General features: G+C 31.8%; 3 protein-coding genes across 3 annotated transcripts; 2 read left to right on the forward strand and 1 right to left on the reverse strand.

The window, feature by feature from the left end:
* Positions 1-10,683: 10,683 nt before the first annotated feature.
* Positions 10,684-12,573, forward strand: LOC137822604 (small ribosomal subunit protein uS4y). The gene is made up of 3 exons (XM_068627513.1): positions 10,684-10,930; positions 11,011-11,392; positions 12,222-12,573. The coding sequence occupies exons 1-3, from the start codon at positions 10,903-10,905 to the stop codon at positions 12,403-12,405; spliced, it is 594 nt and encodes a 197-aa protein (XP_068483614.1). The 5' UTR covers positions 10,684-10,902; the 3' UTR covers positions 12,406-12,573.
* A 2,283-nt stretch (positions 12,574-14,856) lies between these two features.
* LOC137822605 (pectinesterase 3-like) lies at positions 14,857-15,828 on the forward strand. The gene has a single exon (XM_068627514.1). It carries the CDS (start codon positions 14,990-14,992, stop codon positions 15,674-15,676), a length of 687 nt encoding a protein of 228 aa, XP_068483615.1. The 5' UTR covers positions 14,857-14,989; the 3' UTR covers positions 15,677-15,828.
* A 3,974-nt stretch (positions 15,829-19,802) lies between these two features.
* LOC137821638 (transcription factor ILI7-like) lies at positions 19,803-20,864 on the reverse strand. The gene is made up of 2 exons (XM_068626321.1): positions 20,508-20,864; positions 19,803-20,286 (listed from the first exon to the last, which is right to left on the reverse strand). The coding sequence occupies exons 1-2, from the start codon at positions 20,634-20,636 to the stop codon at positions 20,128-20,130; spliced, it is 288 nt and encodes a 95-aa protein (XP_068482422.1). The 5' UTR covers positions 20,637-20,864; the 3' UTR covers positions 19,803-20,127.
* Between the last annotated feature and the right edge of the window lie 1,436 nt (positions 20,865-22,300).

Below are 22,300 nucleotides of genomic sequence, written 5' to 3' on the forward strand. Positions count from 1 at the left end.
AGAAAAACCAAGAGAGACTCCCAAAAGTGTAGGTAAAGATATGCTCACTCCACCCATTCGCATTAGGGATGTTAAATGTTTTAAGTGTTTTGGAAGAGGTCATGTACAAGCTCAATGCCCAAATCAAAGAACTTTGTTTTTAAGGGGGGTAGATGAGTATAGTAGTTGTGATGATGCACCTAGTGGGAAAGAAGAGGAGGAGAATAAAAAGAAAGTATATCCTCGTGAGGGGGAATTAATGATGATTAGAAGGACCCTCAGCAACCAAACTAGCGTGAATCTAGAAACACAAAGAGAGAACATCTTTCATACAAGATACAAAGTTTTCGAAAACATATGTTCTCTCATTATGTATAGTGGTTCTTGTTGCAATTATTGTAGCGCTAGGATGGTTGAAAAGCTACATCTACAAATAGTCCCTCATCCAAAACTTTACAAACTTCAATGGATCAATGAAGATGAGGAACTAACTGTAGACAAGCAAGTGAAAGTCGAGTTTTCTATGGGTAACTACAAAGATAACGTTTTATGTGATGTAGTACCCATAAAAGCTTGTCACATCTTATTGGGTAGACCTTGACAATTTGACAAGAAAACCATGCACAATGGTCTAACCAACGAGATTACCTTTACCCATAATGAAAAGAAGTTTATACTCAATCCTTTACAACATTCTCAAGTGGTAAGAAATCAAGTACAAATGAAACAAAAGAGGGATGAAGAGAAAAAAAAAATCAAATTAGAAAAAAAGAGAGTCCTTAGGGAGCAAAAGGCGTGGGAGAATAGTGTTCCTTCCTACAAGGTCATTCAACAAGACAATCCATCTAAAAATACCTTTGAAAATATGTTTTATGTTGAACAACCTCAAAGCCTTATCTTTTGTAAAGGAACACTTACATGCACTGCCACTAATCTTGAGACTTTGATCCTACCTCCTCAAGTAAAAGAGCTTTTACAAAAATTTGATGATATATTCTCTAGGGAAAGCTTCATAGGACTTCCTCCTTTTAGAGGTATAGAACATCAAATTGATTTAGTTTCGGGAGCTAGTCTACCTAATAGACCAACCTATAGAACTAATCCGGAAGAAACTAAGGAGATAGAATCTCAAGTACAAGATTTGTTGGAGAAGGGTTGGGTTCAAAGGAGCTTAAGCCCTTGTGTTGTATCTGTCTTGTTGGTGCATAAGAAAGATGGCAAGTGGAGAATGTGTTGTGATTGTAGAGCCATCAACAACATCGCCATCAAGTATAGGCATCCAATCCCAAGACTAGACGATATGCTTGATGAATTACATGGGTCCATCATATTTTCCAAAATTTACCTTAAAAATGGATATCACCAAATTAGAATCAAAGAGGGTGATGAGAGGAAAAATGCATTTAAAACCAAATTTGGACTATATGAGTGGTTGGTGATTCCTTTTGGTCTCACTAATGCACCTATTACTTTCATGAGGCTCATGAATCATGTCTTAAGAGATTGTATAGGTAAATATGTAGTAGTTTATTTTGATGATATTCTAGTCTATAGTCAAAGCCTAGATGACCACCTAAGACACCTTAGGGAAGTTCTCTTAGTGCTTAGAATTAATAGTTTGTTTACTAATAGTGATAAATGTACTTTTTGTGTAGATAGTGTAGTATTTTTAGGTTTTGTATTTAACAAAAATGGTGTGCATGTTGACCCCGAGAAAATCAAAGCCATCCAAGAATGACCAACACCACAAAATGTAGGAGATGTTAAGAGTTTTCATGGTTTGGCAAGTTTTTATAGACGTTTTGTGCCTAACATCTCAAGTCTAGCTGCACCACTCAATGAGGTAGTGAAGAAAGACACTCCATTTTATTGGACTGAGAAGCATGAACAAGCCTTCAAGAGTCTAAAAGCTCAACTCACTAATGCACCCATTCTAGCTTTTCCTAATTTTGCCAACACTTTTGAGCTAGAGTGTGATGCATCGAGAGTTGGTATAGGTGCGGTTTTATTACAAGGAGGGCATCCAATTGCTTATTTTAGTGAAAAACTTCATGGAGCCACCCTTAACTATCCCACCTATGACAAAGAGCTTTATGCACTTGTGAGGGCCTTAAAGACTTGGGAACACTATCTAGTTTCTAAAGAATTTGTCATACATAGTGATCATGAGTCTTTAAAATATTTGAAGGGTCAACATAAGTTGAACAAACGTCATGCAAAATGGATGGAATTTCTTGAACAATTTCCTTATGTCATCAAATACAAGAAGGGTAGCACAAACATAGTAGTTAATGCTCTCTCAAGGAGACATGTGCTCTTTTCAAAACTTGGAGTCCAAATTCTTGGATTTGACAACATAAGAGATTTTTACAGAGAATATCAAGATTTTGTATCTATCTTTGCTAAGTGTGAACGTAGAGAAGAAGAAGGATTCTAAGTATCCGAGGGGTATCTCTTTAAAGAAGGCAAACTTTGTATACCTCAAGGCACACATAGAAAACTTCTTGTAAAGGAATCTCATGAAGAAGGTCTCATGGGCCATTTTGGAGTTGATAAAACTCTTGATCTTTTGAAAGGAAAATTCTTTTGGCCACACATGAGATGAGATGTCCAAAGACATTGTTTTAGATGTATCTCATGTTTAAAAGCTAAATCTAAAACAATGCTTCATGGACTCTATACCCCTTTACCGATTGCAAGTGCTCCATGGGAAGACATTAGCATGGATTTTATTCTAGGACTCCCTAGGACTGCAAGAGGTTTTGACTCCATCTTTGTGGTTGTGGATCGTTTTAGCAAAATGACACATTTTATTCCATGCCACAAAGTGGATGATGCTCAAAATATTTCCAAACTCTTATTTAGAGAAGTGGTGAAACTTCATGGATTACCTAGAAGCATAGTATCAGATAGAGATCCAAAGTTTATAAGCCATTTTTGGAAAACTCTTTGGGAAAAACTTGGCACTTGACTATAATTTTCCACATCATGTCATCCTCAAACGGATGGACAAACTGAAGTAGTCAATAGATCTCTTTCTACTATGCTTAGGGCAGTCATGAGGGGTAGCCACAAATCTTGGGATGAGTATCTTCTCCATATTGAATTTGCATACAATAGAGTAGTTCACAAGACTACTAATATTTCTCCATTTGAAGTTGTATATGATTTTAACCCTTTTACTCCTTTGGACTTGTTACCCCTTCCTAATCCACAAACTTTTGTTCATAAGGAAGGCGCTACCAAAGCTGAATTTGTTAAGAAAATGTATGAGAAGGTTAAAGCACAAATACAACAACAAACTAAGAAATATGTCAAGTACAACAATAAGGGAAAGAGAGAAATTATTTTTGAGGAAGGAAACTGATGAGCATATATTTATTCACACTCACTAGCCTTATTCATAGATTATTGGACTATAATAATAAATAAATCCATTGTTTTAATTAATATTCTTATAATTGGGTTTATTTGGGCCTTAACTATTATTATTGTTAATTTTGTGTTTTTAGAGTAAATTATCCGGAGGAAGCATCTACCTTTGTGAATTGGCCAAATATGCAAAAGTCCAAGTTGCTTCTTGAACCAAAACAGGAAACAAATTCTGAGGAGAAGAAAGAGAAAATAAAATCTACAATATCTCAGAAACAGAATTGGAAGCAAATCTTCTGCAAAATACAAGAATTCTGGAAAGATGGAAACTTAGAAACGGTTAACAAAATATAAACTACAATATTCTCTTAAGATCCTTGGAGCAGAAAAGCCTATAAAAGGACACAAGCATCAAGGAGAAAAGATAGAGCTTCATAGGGTTTTCTTAGTTTATTTTCTTCTTAGTAATTCTTTTGTTTTGCCTCCGCATGGAAGGCTAAACCTTTTTGGTTGATTCTTTTGTAATTCCCCATTGAGTTCTGAGGTTTTGTTCAATAAAAGTTTCGATTTTTAATTCTCTATAGCAGTTGTTTTTATTGTCTAATCTCCTGGAAAACTGGTTTTTGTGAGAGGTTGTACTTGAACGCATAATTGAGAGTCTTCCTTATCTTAAACTTTGGTTTCTTAGTTAGTTCGCATTGTTCTAATTCATTTTTTGGGCGCATGATTCAAAGGAGAGGAGGTAAGCATTCCCATGGAGTATACGCATGGAACAAAATGGGTATTGATTAAACTAGTAGACGCATGCTTTACTGGTGAGTTTTAGTTGAATCAGATTGGCGCATGTTCAATCTGGTTTAGCTCTGTTGGAGGATTGAGAAAATATTAATCTTTAGAGAACCTGTGAAGAATTCAATGGTGGAAGAACTTGGGATCAACCGCTTTTTATTTGTTATTTTAATTTCTTTTATATTTTTTGCACAACTATCTCAAACCCCCTTTTCATCTTTATTGTTATTGCTAACTTTTATTGCTTGCAGATAGATTTTAAACCCTGATCAACTGATTTTACTATTGGATTCGTTGGGAGACGACTTGGGGACATTTGTCCACAATTATACTATCATCTCTCTAGTGTTAGACAAGTCTACGCTAGAATCATATTAATTTGACAGCAAAACGACAGCTATCAGAGACCTAGTTTGGCTTCATCTTAGAAAGGATAGGTTTCCCACTAAGGGAAAGTCTAAACTTAGTCCCCGTGGTGATGGACTTTTCCAAGTCCTCAAAAGAGTCAATACCAATGCTTATAAACTTGAATTGCCTGCAGAATATGGAGTACATGATACCTTTAATGTCATTGATTTGTCTCCTTTTGTAGGTACTAATGAAGAAGATGACACGTTGGATTTGAGGACAAATCTTTTTCAAGGGGGAGGGGATGATGGAAGAGGCCCAAGCACCACTACAACTGAGAGCCCACCACCATGTCATATTGGGCCAATCACTAGGGTCATGGCTAGAAAGCTTGAAGAGGATTGAAACACTGCTACTGATGGAAGAGAGACCTATCTATACATGCTCAAAGATGCCAAAGCTCCTAGCGAAGAATAGCTTTTAATTTCTTGTTAAAAGTAGCATAGACTATTTGTTTTGTAATTTTGTTGAACATGCAAATTGGTACCTAAAATGCTAACCTAAGTTTAATTAGAGTTCCCTAAACTCCTAATTAAACTTAGGACCGACCTACACTAACCCAAGGTGGAGTGTAAGTTCTAGATCTATTTGAACATGCTAGATTCTAGAACTTACTTCCCATGTGCTGAATTTTAGGCGCCAACTCACTCTTGCATAGCTTAGAAATTTCCCTCTCATTTTCACCTTGTGTAAACCGACCTCCCAAGCTATTTAAGGAGTGTCTTGACTCTTAGTTTTGCAAGATTAATATACTTAGTGAATTGCTGCCAAATTGTGCCAATTTCACTTCTTGCCCAAAAACCTCTTAGGTTAGGCTATTGATCTTCACAAATACCCCTTACCAAAGAGAGTTGGTCTCACCACTCTCAATCTCTACCTTTCATGCACCTTCAAGGTCACCATAGCTCCTAAGAGGACCATGTTTCGTTTTCACTCCATGAAACTTCCGCCAATCACAAACAATGAAGGCACTTCTCTATCACTAATATTATCATTATTGGCATATAATTTTCATCGACATTGTTACCAGTTATCCCATTAGCATTATGTTTTCCCTATCAACTTTCGTCATCAACATCATTACAACATTTATAAAGTAATAGACAAACTTTAAAAGAGGATTTCATTTATATAATAAAAAATACTTCAATTTTTTATATTAGTTCATTAAAAAATATATGTGAAGTTTTTAAATTTAAACTAAGTGTTTTCTTTTATATTTGTTGATCTATAAACACAAAAAAGTTATTCAAAACAATGTGAAAAATTATAAATTATAATTTCCATTTTTCATTATTATGAGTTATACAATAGATTTATTTGTAAAAAGAATAGTATGATTGATTTCAAGCTTTAGTTTAAAACTAAAAATAAGATCAATGTTATTTTTATATGTACCAATAATTGATAATATAAACATTTAATATATATTTTAAGAGCATTAAGTAATGAATCAATAGTTCAATTGTCCTTGTTATCTCCAGTTTCTTTATATCAAACATTAAATAGGATTCATATTTATTTTACTCTTATCATCTCCAAAATTTCATGTAACTCAATGAAATTTTAGAAAAAAAATCAACTTATATTTCAAGTATTTGTGATTGAAAATATGATAAATATCAGTTTATTATATTAAAATGGTGTATTTAAAAACAAATTTGAATATAAGTTTGGTTTAACAAAAGATTAAGTTAAATAAAAATATGATTCATATAAAGGTAAACCATTCTGGTCATTAAATTTCATATTAAAAAAATATGGATTACTATGATTACGTAAAATCAAACAATGAAATTATTTTAATACTATCATTAGACACGGAAGAGAGAGATTTCAAGAAAGACAACTTGTCTTCTTGTTATATCAAGAATGTTTGACTAGGTTAACAGCATACCAGTATCTTAGATAGCCTAATTAAATCCTTATTAAATGAATTTAGTTTTTTAATAAACATCAATTCAAGTTTATGAAAACTAATATAAAATATTAAATAATAATAATAATAATACACGAAAATAACTATTATATATTTGTACTATTTTTATAAATCATAATAAAAATCTGAAGTGAAATAAAAGATATTTAGTCGTAAAGCTTTATTTTTTTGGTTTCTGATTTAATACGTGTTTGTGTGTTGAAGGAAAGACAATCATGGATTACAAGGCAAAATTGATCAAATACGTCAAGTTTTTTTTACATGAGACCTCCACAACTTATCTTGTAATGCATTGTTAAGAAAATCAATTTCATTATACGTCAATGTTTCTCTTTTTGTTGTTTTTCTTTTTAAGGGTCACAAAAGTATCAAGTTCGATTGATTACTAATCTCACGGGATGATACTTTTAATTTGTTATGGATTATTTTATTTAGTTCACAAATTTATCAAATCCATATTTCTTTTATATTATATGCATGACATATTAGAATTGATTTATTAAAATAAGAATAAAAATACTACAATTTAAAATATTATAATTTTTCTTGTGTTTGGATGAAAGATTGAAGTATGCTTTCTTTTATTGTTAACTTTTGTATGACATTAAAATCGTTGGTCAATTTCTCATTGATATTTTGTAACCATATTGAGTGGAGTTGATATATATTTTCATTCTATATCTCTAGTAAAAAAACCGTTTTCACTTTAAAAAAGAGTATTACATTATCCTTTTAAAAAATTGTCATTTCATAAAAATATCAAAACACATTTCACTATAAAATTAGTCTTAAAACAAGATAAGGAAAAATATGAACATATAAATGTTTATAAAACTTTTTCTCAAGATAAACTTATGTCTAATTCTTAACATATGGGTTAAGTTTCACTAAAGATTGAAAACACAAGTATTTTTAATGGGTATAATTGACTTACAACACATTTATTGTTTACAATAACTTTTTGAAGTTCCACAACATAACATTCTGAGTAGTTAGTCTTGGCTTATAGCACACCAAGATTTTGAAGGTTTAAGAACTAACACAAAAATTCAAAATGGACTTAAAATTTAATGTCTCAGGGATGTATACAATGATGAACTCTCTCTTAATGTAGTTAACACTTTCAATGATATAATAATCAATAGTTTATAAAAAAAGTTGATTTTTTTTCAAGATGGGAAGTATTGCAACAAGAGCATTTTGTTTTTTTCACACAACTTCTTTCTAACTTGACTTCTCTTCTTCCTCTTCTCTTGTACTAAGGGGTTAAAAAACTAGTCGTTATCTCAACCTTTTAACTTTTTTGTCCAAAATGAATGTTGAAGTGCATTTAATATTTTGGTGTTATTCATCTTATAAAGTTTTTTATCATATAACTCTTGTTACTTGTCTTTTGAATGCATTTTCTCCATTTCTTAAGCATTGTCAGATCTTTGTACATAGAAAATCATATGTAAAGTGTGGAGTAATCTCCTATATAGAAAGGCGTCAATACATAAACTTTGATAAAACTTTTGAACAAAAACATATATGGAAATATCAAGGTTTTGGGTGCATTGATATATATCTTTATTACCGGAAGCTAAAGCATGAAGCACAATCAATATGTAATATCAAAACATTTTGTTTAATTTTTTTTATCAACAAAAAATAAATGAAATTAAAAGGAGACACTTCAAGAATGTTTCAATCCTTATACAAGTGCCAAGAAACCTCACCCACCAAGCTTACATACCAAGAAACATTACATAACAACAAAAACTTAAACGAACCTAAACTGATTTAGCTTGATTCATTATACAAAGGCCAAGATGTGTTTGATTCAACATTTGTCACAAATGCATAAAATCTTTTCTCTCCAACTCCTTGACTTTCTGTCATATTCCTACTGCCGCCAATTATATCATAGCACCAAAACTATTTTCACATATGCTAGGCTAGGTACTACCCAACACATTTGTTAAGAGAATTCCAACACTTCACACCAAGTCCATTCCTCCTCCTCTTTTAGAAGATGCCTTCCTTCCAAAAATTTCAGCATTTTGTTTAGTTGGAAACAAAGTATGTAAGTTTCAAGTGAGAGTATGATTAACCTATGTAAATGATATTCTCTTTCTTTATTCTCTCATAGAAGTTTTCTTTGTTTTGTCTTGCGGAATTTCTTTGGTGCATCACAGTTGGAAGTAGAAAAGGCATCTTAAACAACAATGCTTGGGTACTTTGCATGCCTTTTGTTATGTCAGATAAAAAAGAAGACATAAAAGAGTGTTACTCATTAAAAAATGAATACATTAAAACATTGTAGCAATTGATATTGTAAATGTTGGAGTTGTCTTAATGAAAATCTAGACCACATAATTATGTAAGGTCAAACTGGAGTCACCTGTAAGCTCACCACCTTCTGCCATTGTTGCATCAGATCTTATCTACAAGATAAATTTGAAATAATGGGATATTGTTTAAGTAAAATTAGTATGAAATTTACATTCTAACATTAACTTATGCAACCTTATTAGGTATGAATTGAATTAAGTGTAGTGTCTTATTAATTTAATAAACTATATTCTTGTTCAATTTAAAAAATATATTATTTATTTCAAGTCTTATTATCTTTGAAGCTGATTCTAATTTATGGCTACATGATTGGATATTCAGTTTAGTCCATTTAACAGTTTTTTTTTTATATATATTTATTAACCTATTGTATTGGTAGATAATCATACAATATTTTATAATCAAGATCCAAACATATGACTAATGACTTTGGAATTATAATTTTATAAATGACATTATGAAAGGATTAATCTTTAACTTTTATATTAGTTATAATAAATTTTATAATATGATTTTCAAAATTCCAACACCAATCCCCCACTTTTTAAAATACTAATATTACCCTTTTGAAAATAAATTTAGCCATTGATAATGTTGGAGTGTTTTCAGTGTGTTTTGAAGTTTGTGATGTGTTTTGTGGTTGTGATGCTAGTAATGGTTGGTGATGATGATATTTAGTGGTGTTGTTGTTTAGTGGTGGTGCGAGGTGGTTGTGGTTATATTTTTGGTGAATATCTCGATTGAATTTTTGAGTTTCAGTTCTAGATTATGTAATCTAGAGATCTTTTTATATATTTTTTTTTCATATTTCATAATATATAATCCAAAATACAAAAATTGTATTTAAGAGTATACATTCTATAATACCAAAATATAATAATTGTATTATGAATTATACATTAAAAAAAAACCAAAGTCAATTAGTATTAATTAAATTTGTTTTTATTTTTTTTATATCTTTTATCTTTATCTTATTTTGTTTTGTCTTTATTTTATATATTTTATGTTTTTAGTTATTATTATTTTTTCTGCATTCTTTATTTATTTTTGTTTCTGTTTTTATTTTTATTGTTGCTGTTTTTTATTTTCTATATTTATTTATTTTCACATTTTTTCTTTTCATTTTAAGCATTAAGTGTAACATTTACATTAGTTTTTTTTAGGATTTTGCATTTAGGGTAGACACTTCAATATTATCTATGTGTCCACTACTAATTAATACTAATTAACTTTTTTTTTATAATTATGTCTTGTATTTTTTACTTGAAATTAATATGATTACATCATCAATAATAATAAAAATAAATACTAATTTATGTTTATAGATTCAACTTTTATATTGTTGTAGGGTTTAATTTTGTTTTTCTTTATTTAAAAATAATTAAACTAAACATTTTTAATTTATTATTATTTTTTTATTTTGTAAAAACTCATTTCTTTATTTATTAATTATATTTTTAACTATTTTAAACACGAAAAGTATTTATCCTTTTAATGCATTCAAAATTAAAAATTATCAATTTTTTTATTTATTTTTAAAATTGTGCTAAATAAAAAAATAAAAGTAAAAAGTGCTAGATAAAAAAAAATACTAAATGAGAAAATAAAAATGTAAATAATGTTAAAACTTCTTAATTTGGATAGTGCATATACAACATAAAAAATGAAAAAAGTTAAAAAAAAAAAACCTGTTAAGCTGGCATGGCGAGACAATGAGCATCAAGTAGTTCCTCACAACATCAAAGGCCTTAGACAATGCCTCTCCTCCAAGCAAAATCGCAAAGTGAAACGGAGACGAGAACAAAATTTAGGTTTTTATTAACTTTTTCATTAAGAATAAAATTGACATTTCACTACGTATGTGGTGCAGGTGTAAATTTGGGGCTGCAGAAAGAAAGAAAGTGCTTTCGGTGAAGACGTTGGGCCTAATCTAATTTGTTAATTTCGCCGAAGCTGAAGTAATAGGGGGCATTAGGAATTAGGATTTTGTGATTTAAAAAGGCGAAACAAAGGGAGAGAGAAGATCGAGGGCGCAAGCAGAGCGGAGTAGGAAAACGGCACCGCCGTAGAAGACCACAGTCATGGTGCACGTTTCGTTTTACAGGAACTGTGAGTAGATGGATGAACACTCCCTCACAATGTCCAACAACCGTAATGACACCATTGATCTCTTTTGTTTTCTATGGCAGATGGAAAGACGTTTAAGAAGCCGCGTCGTCCGTACGAGAAGGAGCGTCTGGACGCGGAGCTGAAACTGGTGGGGGAGTACGGCCTGCGCTGCAAGAGGGAGCTGTGGAGGGTGCAGTACGCCCTCAGCCGTATCCGCAACAACGCGCGTAACCTCCTCACTCTCGACGAGAAGAACCCGCGTCGGATCTTTGAGGGCGAGGCTCTCCTCCGCCGCATGTTCCGCTACGGTCTCCTCGACGAGACCCAGAACAAACTCGATTACGTCCTCGCTCTCACGGTCGAGAACTTCTTAGAGCGCCGCCTCCAGACCCTCGTCTTCAAGTCCGGCATGGCCAAGTCCATCCACCATGCCAGGGTTCTCATCAAGCAGAGACACATCAGGTCCTTTTCCACTTCCAAATCCGCTCCGTTTTCGTATTGATTTCAGTTCTCGTTGCTGCTTTTGCTCATTATCAATCTCATGCTTTCAATACTGAGTTGGGGATTTTTTCCCCGAGTTTGCATTTTTTAAAATTTTTATGCTTTTTTCTGATTAAGGCTAAAATGCATAGACAGGAAAAGAAATTGAATGATCTTGATAATTTTTTTATAGTTTTTTACTTTCCTATTCTTGAAGAGTTTATATAGACGAGTATGTGGCTTATTGAATAAGTGCCTATTGCGTAAGTGTTTGTGAATTAGGTTATATTTGGATGTATTGAGTAATTATAGAACAAGTAAATGATGAGCAAACTGAATTAATTTTCTTTTGTTAATTGAAATTAGCTTAATTTGCTGCAGAAGTATATAATTGAAATTACCTTTTTCTTCTTCTTCTATAATTGCTTGTGAAGTAATATATGTAAATGGAGCCAAGTTGTTTTCATAATTGAAGATGAAATAGGGTGAGTTTATTTCATAAGGTTGTAAGATCTTTTTTTGTAAAGAGCTGATTGAAATAAGCCCAAAAGCAACCTGTGAATATATTGTGAGCTGTTTTAGGAAGTTCTCTCATACACTTGTATCAAGTGTTACCAAATCCTCTGTGTTGCCAGAACTGAGTATTGATGTATCAGCTTCTTATTTCGTATTTTTGAATTCTTTTAACTGCAAGAGCTGAATGTTTTACAAGAACTGATTGGTGATGTATCAGTCCAATTTGTTTGATATATTCGTAATTCATGTATTGTTTGGAGAATGACTTTTTTATTGTGTCATTTGGTATCGACAGGGTTGGTAGGCAAGTGGTGAACATCCCGTCTTTCTTGGTGAGGGTGGACTCACAGAAGCACATTGACTTTTCACTTACAAGTCCCCTTGGTGGAGGACGCCCTGGAAGAGTGAAGAGAAGGAACCAAAGGGCTGCTGCTAAGAAGGCATCAGGTGGAGATGGAGATGAAGAAGATGAGGATTAGAGTCTTAATGAAGCCTTTCTAGTGCATCTACTTTACGTGCCTAGATTATCGTTTTTGATTGTTATACATTTTCATCCTCGGTTCCTTGTTTGTGAAGACATTTTGCATGACATATTATGTTCTTTTCAACTTATATATTTTAAAGTATTAAGATTTTCTTTTAAATAATTTTGATGTTTATTGATTCATTTTCTGCCAACGAGCCTTAGTTTCTGAACTTCATCTGCATTTGGTTTTTAGAAAATTACAGTGAAAGTGTGTTTGAATGGATTTCTTTGGTGAAATATTTAGTTATAGGAATAAATAGGTCCTCAATTATAGACCAGTCGATGTGAGTAATTTACCTCTAATCTGCAGCTAGTGTTTGCTTTGTAGTGGATATCTTGTAGTCAAAGCAAATGCTTACACTGTATTTATGAGTAGAAGAATAGTTGTGAATGAACATCAAAGAATCCATATACTTGAACTTGCTTTGGAAAGAGCCGAATTTTACTCAACCCGATCCAAGAAGTTTGGCTTAGCTTCGTAAGTAAAATGGTATATTAACAAAAGCATCACACCTCACATTATATCGCGTAACATTGATGCTCTCTAATCTCACAAGGCCAATTTCTAAGAATCAACCACCAATAGATCTTGATGGAGACTTGTATTTATGTGCTTAAGGTTCGTGTGCACTAATAGTCTGAAGTTGTATCTTTTGTTATGAAACACTTGGATCTCACATCATGTTTCTAAGATACAACGACTTTCAGTTGCAAGCTGAATTACATAAAATAGAAAAGATTGAATCGAGTATGTAAATTACTATTTCAGTTGCAAGCTGAATTACATAAAATAGAAAAGGGTTAAATCGAGTATGAAAATTACTATTGTCTTCTCTTAGTTTTTCAATTTGTTTATAATGTGAACATAACGGTTAAATACTACTACTACTACTCTTGGTACTATTCCTTGTGAAAATATTAAAATTTAGGACTGATAACCACTTATTTGTATGAGTTTTCAAACAAAAATTAAGCTTCCTAGTACATGACTAACCTAGTTTGAATTCGCAAAGACCCATCTCGCACAATTCCCTTGCTTCTAATATCTCTTTGAATATGAGGAAAAAATTGAATTCACGAAAAAAATAAATGTAAATAATAAAAAACAGAGCATAACAGACAAGAAAGAAAGAAATCGAAAATAACTACAATTGAGTAAAATGACTCAACGAAAACTTAAAAAATTGGAACTAAAAACTAATAACAATAAAAGTCTGGAATTAAAATGATAGAAAAATAAAATTGTATTAACGAAACAAAAAATAGAACATGTATCAGACTAATGAAGTAGAACTACACTAGATGAAAACAATGCGTGAATGGAAAAACAAATTAAAATTACAATTAAAATTTTAAAATAACACGTAAAGCACATGTATTATGAATAAAAAAAATTAATTATCATCTACTGGATCGTCTAAAAGTTGTATTGTATAAAAAAACTCTTTGTCTAATTGAATTATAAAAAACAAGAATGTATAAGTGCATAAATGTAAATGAAAAAAACTATAAACAACAAAAAATGAAAAGAAAAAAAAATTGAAGCGCGAAAACTATACAAACTGAAAATAAAACATACCTTAAATCGAAATTGTAATTAAAATGTAAATACAGACTTATAAATGTAGAAATTTAATGAAATTGCAATAAAGAGAATAAATTTCATTCGAGAACATTAAATAAAAATCATGATCAAAGTCATCTTCAACCTAACTTAATATTTTTTAGTGAGTTAAATAATAAGTTTGTCTAAATCTTAATCCCTAATCCAATCCACAAACACCTCTAATTTTATATGTATTTTTTTTATAATATTTTACATTAATTGTTATTTACTTTTTTAATATGTTTTTTTACTGTTCTTATGGAAGAGGACACCTAAATTAAAATGTTAAAATTTCATAATAATGTCTACAAAAGAGAATAATATTTTATATATATATATAAATATTATAAATTTCACCATTAAAACCAAACTTGTAAGAGTTATATAAAAATAATAAAATTTATCTAAAATAAAACAAGATTTTATAAATGTTCTTATAAGACGGTTGCATTATAAGTAGTTTTTACTAATTCAACATTTGAATTTCCAAAAATATATATGAAAGAGAAAAAAAGGCTTAATTATGTTTTGTTTCCTTAAAATTTAGGGTAATTATGATTTTGGTCTCCAAATTAAAAAAAAGAAGTTAAATTTTAGTTTCTCATAAGTTCATAACTGAAAAAGATAATTTTAATCCCTATATATTAAATTTTAGATTCTAAATAGAATTTAAAACAAAAAAAAAAAGTTTTTCTGTTTAAGAACAAAAACAGTATTTTGATCAATTATTTTTAATTTTGAAAGACTAAAATAGGATTTATCAAAAAATTTCAGAAATTGAAACTATAATTAAAAAAATATTTAACATTAACACAAAACAAACCGTGTTGACTACGGTATTTGTCCAGCAATCGTTATTATTAGTTTCTCACAAATAAACAATTTGCAAAGAGAAATGAGAAGAGAAGCATAATCAGAGAAAGAAAGAAACATGGATTCTCTGAAAATGTTCAAAGGTTACGGTAAAATAGAACGCGATCACCACAAAATCGAAGATCAACAACGAAACCCTAAATCCCAAATTTCAAAACCCTTAATCACCACCACAATTTCGGCCTTAGGAATCCTTTTCCTCACTCTAACCTTCGCCTTTGCTCTCGCATCTATTGTTCACCACCGCACCACTGACTCACAACAGCTTCGCAACTCAGCCGACTACATCCGAGTCGTCTGCAATGTCACGCGCTTCCCCGCCGCCTGCCTCGCCGCCATCCCGTCCTCCGCCAACGCCACCGATCCCCAAACCATCCTCGCCCTCTCGCTCCGCGCGTCGCTCGATGCGCTCCAGAACCTCTCGTCCTCGCTCGGCGCGACGAAGGGAGGTGCGCTCGCCGACTGCAAGGACCAGTTGGACGACGCGCTGAGTCGACTCAACGACTCGCTGTCGGCCGCGGCGGCGCTGAACGACAAAGCAGTGAGCGACGTGCAAACGTGGGTGAGCGCAGCGTTGACCGACCAGCAGACGTGCCTGGACGGACTGGAAGAGGTGGGTGACGTGGCGGGCCTTGAGAAGATGAAGAAAATGATGAAGAGATCCTACGAGTACATCAGTAACAGTTTGGCTATTGTTGCCAATATTCGTAATTTGTTAAGCCATTTCAACATGACGCTCCATTGAACCTTTCAAATCGTTGCATTTTTTTTTACTTGGATCAGGTTTGGAATACCTGTGTGTAAATATAGTTAATTAATGCTATAATATGTGGCTGTACCAAGGTTATTGTACTATGGAGTTTGAAATTTTAATGAAGTTCTTTCTGTTCGTCAGAATATGAGGTGTCGGTGCAAATTTTAGTGAGCACAGATTTTGATATTGAATGAAATATATTTGTGAACTTTTGATTGTAATGAGTTCTTATTTTGAAAATTTTATTTAAGAAGGAAATTTTTAATGCATTTATCTTAGAGGGTTTATATGATATGATGATGTTTTTTTATTTCTCAGTTTTTAATGAGAATGGTGAAATTTTACAAATAATTATTAAAATGGGCAGATTTTAAAATTTTTACTTATATGGGTGAAGCCTTCCAAACGTCTATTGAAAATAATGAGTTAATAAAAATCACACTTTAGTACTTTCTTTCTTGTTCAATTTAGCATGGTCTACTGGATGCCTTTTTTCGTAAATTATATGACTTAGATGGTGCTTTGTGCAAGCATAAAATAATATTTTTCATAATTCAAAACAAGGTTATTTTCTATGTATTTATCAAACATCTGAGTGAGATTGGCTAGACATTCATCAAAGGAAATATTGAAATCATCCACGAAACTTCTATGCAATGCTCAATCAAGTAAAAAAAAAGTAAAAAAAAATATTCATCATATAGTACTGGAAGGTTTCAATGACATTGCAGGGACCAAAAAGGCATCCTTCAATATACAAACATTCCAAATGGGATGCAAATATGTGCTAGTCTTCTAGTGCAATACTGATGGAAACACCTTTAAACGCAACGAAAGATTAAAAAAGAATTTTTAACTTTTCCTCAAAGTTTCTTAAAGAGAAACTTACTTTACCAATGAAGGTCTCTGGTTTCAGAATCAAGGAAAATAATACTCTTATTTTTCAAGACTTTGAGAGAACCAAAAGACATGCAAAATGCAATTCAATTCTCATTCCAAAATTAAAAAATAACACATTATCATATGATATTCACGAAAAATAATATTTTTTTTTAAAAACATAATTCAACAATTCCTAAATTAAAAAATAACACATTATCATATGTTATTCACGAAAAGTAATAAATTTTTTTTAAAACATAATTCAACAATTCCTAGTGTTGGTATGAGGTTCAACTTTTAAGGTTGAGAGCCTAATTATGTTTAAGAGGAAAAGATCAAATAGCAAATATGACAAGTATGGAACCAAAGTTGATTGTCAAAGGACTCTTCAGGCATCCTACCTCTAGGAGGAAAACTTTTCCTACTGAAAAAGATTGGATGAAAAATATACACAAAGTTCACAGATTATCAGTTGTGACAAATTATCATTAAGGGTGAAGATCTCATTCTAAAAAGGAGGATGGAAACATGAAAGAATAAAACTAGATGAAGTTAAACAATAAGGCAAAATATACCTTCATCTATGCACTTTCTAAGAATGATTAGAAGAAAATGTGCAGGTTTAAAACTGCAAAAGAGATATGAGATTCTCTAGCTTTTAACTAGGAAATGAATGAGGATATAAAACTTCATAAAGTCGTCATACTTACCTGCCAGTATGAAGCTTTCACCATGAAGGAGGTGAAAATATGGACAAAATGTTTTATAGAATGCACATATTCTCGAGCAAGATGTGATCTCTTAGACAAAGCTTTTCTAACTGAAGTTGTTGGACAACATGCTTAAGATATGGAAATTCAAGATGAAAACCATTACTAAGGTGAAAGACCTCAAGAAACTCATTTGGGATGAGCTTCTTGGGATTTTGAGAGTTTATAAAGCCTATTTGTAGGATAGAGAACAAAAGAAAGCTATAATAGTCATAGAGAAAGCACTTTAGGCCAAATCTTTCACAAAGTAGACAACCATCAAATGAAACGAAAACAAAGTCATTAAAATTCAAGAAAACAACCGAAAACATATATGGGGAGAAGTCAGATTGATGATGAAACCTTCCTAATATCCTTGAAGGTTTAAGTAGTTGCTCAAACAAGAGGGCAAAGAAACATAAGGTTTTCTTTTGCAAAGAAATCTTTGTCTTATGGCAGATATAGAAAAGATAATATCTAACCTAATTCTTGTTTTTATGGAATCTCATACTCATTATGCTCATCGTCTGATGAAGATGAAGAGAATGATATATCTTCTGAGGATATTCTCACCAATTGTAACTCTATCTCTAAAAATATCTTGAGTTAAAACAAATTTTTAAAGTCTTGATTTATAAAATGAGAAGCTAAAAAGAGAGATCAACTTATAACTAGTGTTCAAAAGTTAGATGTTGAAAAGAACTTTTGCAAGAAAAGGAGACATGCTCTAAGGATGATTTTAAAAAAATGCTAATAGTTCTAAAGCTTTAAATCTTCTCTTTGCAACTTCAAGAGATATATCTGACAAGTTTGGTCTTGGATATGATCTGATGGGAACAAAAGAAAGAAAAATCATTTTATAAAATATTTTAGAGCTACTAGTAAAAACTATGGGAAGTCTTGACATACCCATGTCAGATGCAAACAAATAAAACAAATACCCAAAACTAATAAGAAAGAATCCAAAAGGATTTTAGAACCTAAGAAACTCATAAATTCCTGTTGCAAATATGCTATACGGGAAAAGGTCAAGAACAAAGTTGGTTCTTAAATAGTTCTTGCGACACATGACGATACCAAGTCTATGTTCCTAGACCTCCAAAAACATGAAGGTGGAAAAGTAGCTTTTGATGGAGTCAGAAAATGTAAGATAACATTATTAGGTCTATAATATATCCTCTGTAGTCTACATTCAAAATTTCTTACATGTAGAAAGACTAAAATAGAATCTGTTGAGCATAAGTTAGTTACGTGACAACGGTTATATAATATCTTTTAACAAGGATACATGTGTAGTCTTATTCATCTGATTGACAAATTGTATTCACAGCCAGACGAAAAAGCAATTTCTATGAGATTGATCTCTTGGACTTAAGTAAGTGAAAGGTCACCTACTTGTTATCGACAAAAGATGAGAGATGACTTTTGCATAGGAAATTAGAACATTTAAACCTCAAATATATTTCAAAATTTTTGTGGAAAAATCTTATATGAGGTCAACCTAATCTTTCATGGAAAATTTATATTCTATGCAAAGCATAGCAGAAGACGAAATAGTTAAAAAGATTTTTCAAACCCAACCATTGTGTTTCCATTTCAAGGCTCTTAAACATTTTGCATATGGATCTATTTGGTCCAACGAGAACCTTGAGTCTTTGTGGCAAGCAATAAGGGCTGCCCATCATTTTTTTTATCAGCAAAAGAATAAAATCATTAAATGAGGAACATTTTAAGATGTTCCAACCCTATAACACACAAATGTTATGTTTCATATATAACTTTCCAAAACCACGTCCAAACCCAATCTAGAATTATACAAACAAAATGAATATCCTATTAAGATGTGAATACATGATGAAACAACTAATTGAGTCCCATCCCTACATAGATAATTCTAACAGAAGAACAAAACGGAGTCTCGAAAAGCTATTGATTCCAATATGATAGATTAAGCAACAATTACACTCCCTGCCCAAATTTGTTTTCTCTATACATAATGTTAGCCATCATTAATGTCTATTCTAGATATACATGGGTTTTCTACCTAGCTTACAAGAGTGAGTTTTTCCATGTATTTTAAGTATTGTACAAAAGAGTACAAATTTTGCAATGTTGTTGTATCTCTATTCTTAGAAATGACCATGGAACACAGTTTGAAAATGGAGAATTTCAAATGTCTTCAAATGGTATACCCAGCAATTTCTCTTCACATGGAATACCTCACCAGTGAGGTTATGAAAAGAAAGAAAAGAAGACTATAAGAATAATGCTTTGTGAAAACTCAATTCCAAAGGCAGTTAACATTATTTATTATGTTCAAAATAAAATACTTATAAGACCTATTTTGGAAAAGACTCCTTATATATTACAAAGGAATAGAAAATCCAACATTAGTTTTTTTCATGCTTTTGGCTATGCATGTTACATCCTTAACATCAAGGATCGAAGTAGAAATTTGACTCCAAAATTGAGAAAGCTCTAAAAAATTAAAGACATACAAATTGTAGTAAATATTAAATTTGTTGATTTCTCTTACACTGATAGGAAAGTATCAAATCTCAAAAATTATCTTGTAGATTTGCGAATAAACAAACTAAGCGAAACTAGGATAGACAAAGATTCGTCTTTTAATGCTACATAAGGGATAAAACAAAGACAAAGCACCAGACGAAGTTGAAGCATCAGATAAGGGACAATCTGAACCTAATCAGTCAAGTCAAACAATTCAAAAAGGAGTGAAGATACGTTTCTTCTCACCCCAAGATCAGATCATGGGAGAAAGAAATGACGGTGTGAGAACCAGATTTTCTTTCAGAGATGAAGTTTTCTAAGACACTCCTCGTCAACATCACTAGTGTATGCAGAATTCACTAACTCTGCTAGCCTTTCACCATGCTCTTTTACCTCTCTCTGAAGCATACTGATGTGAGAGCAAGTTTCCTTTATGATCTGCATCATGCTTACTGATGCCTGCAGCAAAACATAGATAAGATTTTGTTGAGATAATGAAAAAGAAATCATCTTTAAAGAATTACTATATTTACTACCAGTATCACCTCTGGGTGTAAGGTAACATTAACTGCTATTGTGAGATTCGTCATGGACTATAGACTATATATGCATCGTAAACATAATGTAATAATGTTCAGAATGAAGAAAGATAATGATCAAAACTTCTAAACTTCACATACCTTGGTGTGTAATACCCTTGAGTCGCTTCTTTGGTTTAGTTTTGGCAGCAGTGCTTGTAGCCTCATCATTAGATCATTAATCCCACTTTCTGTGAATTTTGAAGTTCTGGAGTTTCTCCTGCCAGACATGCTGAAAGTTTTAAGTTTTGCAATTGTGCTCACTTTGATGTGAGAGTTGGCATCAAGAAACTGAAAATGCTTAAATGGAGGAAGAGGGAGGGGCTAAAACTGTTTTTTATACTGATAATATACTTTGTTGACACTGTGAACAGTGAGAATTAGATGACTATAGATAAACATCAATAAACTAGAACTGTTTATGTGGAGGCCCATTCATCACACAATTTTAACTACAGTGGTTTTGAGAGTTGAGACTCATTGCCTAATATAATCCTTATAATGTACTGCACCATGATGACTCATGAACTTATCTGATATAAGTGTGTATCCTTAAAGACAGCCCCATACACATCAAACGGTATCTTCTTGTTTGTTTTGTGGGAAAATTAAGGTTGGCAAGACATTGCATTCGCTGTGTCAGTCATTGCTTGGGCAATATTCCTTTTGTTAATTGGTTTTGCTTGTTGGTTTCAATCACTACCAGTCGTAATGTGTAATGTTCTCATCGGTTATGGAACTTTTGTAGGTTAGGCCATCAAAATCTGACCCAATCTAAACTGTAAAAGCACAGTGCATTGATATTAAAGAGTGATTAAACAATAATGACCGACTTTTATTAACTTAGTTTGTTAATGAGAAATGTCAGCAAAACAGCATAATCTTAATCACACTTTTGAATACACTTTGTATTATTAGTTTAAATTTATTAAAAACTATGAAAACTTTTATAATCTTATTAAATTTTAATCGATAATAAATAATATATTTAAAGGAGTATATTAGAAAATATGTTGATAACACTCTTGTTATATAAAATGTGCAATCTTGTAAGTTGAACTATTTGCCGCATGCTTAGGTCTCCATTTGGAAGAGATTGAAGTATGCTGAAACAATCCTTTTACATATTTAAAACTCAACAAGCATTTTGAGGTTGAAAAACAATTTTCATTAGCCTGAATTTGTAACTTAAAATTTAGAAGTGGCTTTCTTAAATTTTGACTTAGGAGAGTTAATCACATGTATCTTTTTATTAATTCAGTCTAATCCAAGACTAGTTACGAGATTCAGATTTTAGAAATTAAACTTGATACGTTCCAGGCTATACTTGAAGAACTCTTAACTTGGTATAGTGTCTCATATTTCCTGAGGTTGTCCTTACTATGTAGAAATGGGTTACCCCTCACCATGTTACGCCAAATTTCAACGGACAAAAAGGCTGTTAATATTGCTTCAAAGGGTGACCAACGTTTATGCCCACAAAATTTTTCAAAAATGTTATATCTGCTACTAACTAGAAAAGTTACGTAACAATTGTCTTATCCAAAATTGGCTCTTTTTTAAAGATTTATCATGTTTACACAATCAATGTTAATGACTTACTTTCGCTTTGTCGAATACTTGTAGTACCTTTACTTGGTAGGCAAAATTCATATTTTAACTTTAATCCCCTAACCCGTAATGTCATCTATTGTGTTAACTCCAATATTTTGTGCTAGGCACACAACATTTCATTATGTTTTTTCGTCCAAAATGTCCTCTTGAATGGAAAGGCATTACATTAAGTACACAAAGAAAATAGTAATTTCAGCACATTCTCAAATTTTAGAAACAGTTAAAAAAAATCAAGAAATGTACTATTAGATTTTATTGACAACCTTAAATTAGAAAATCTA

The sequence above is a fragment of the Phaseolus vulgaris genome, chromosome 9 (genome assembly GCF_000499845.2).
Source record: "Phaseolus vulgaris cultivar G19833 chromosome 9, P. vulgaris v2.0, whole genome shotgun sequence".
NCBI classification, from domain to species: Eukaryota; Viridiplantae; Streptophyta; class Magnoliopsida; order Fabales; family Fabaceae; genus Phaseolus; species Phaseolus vulgaris.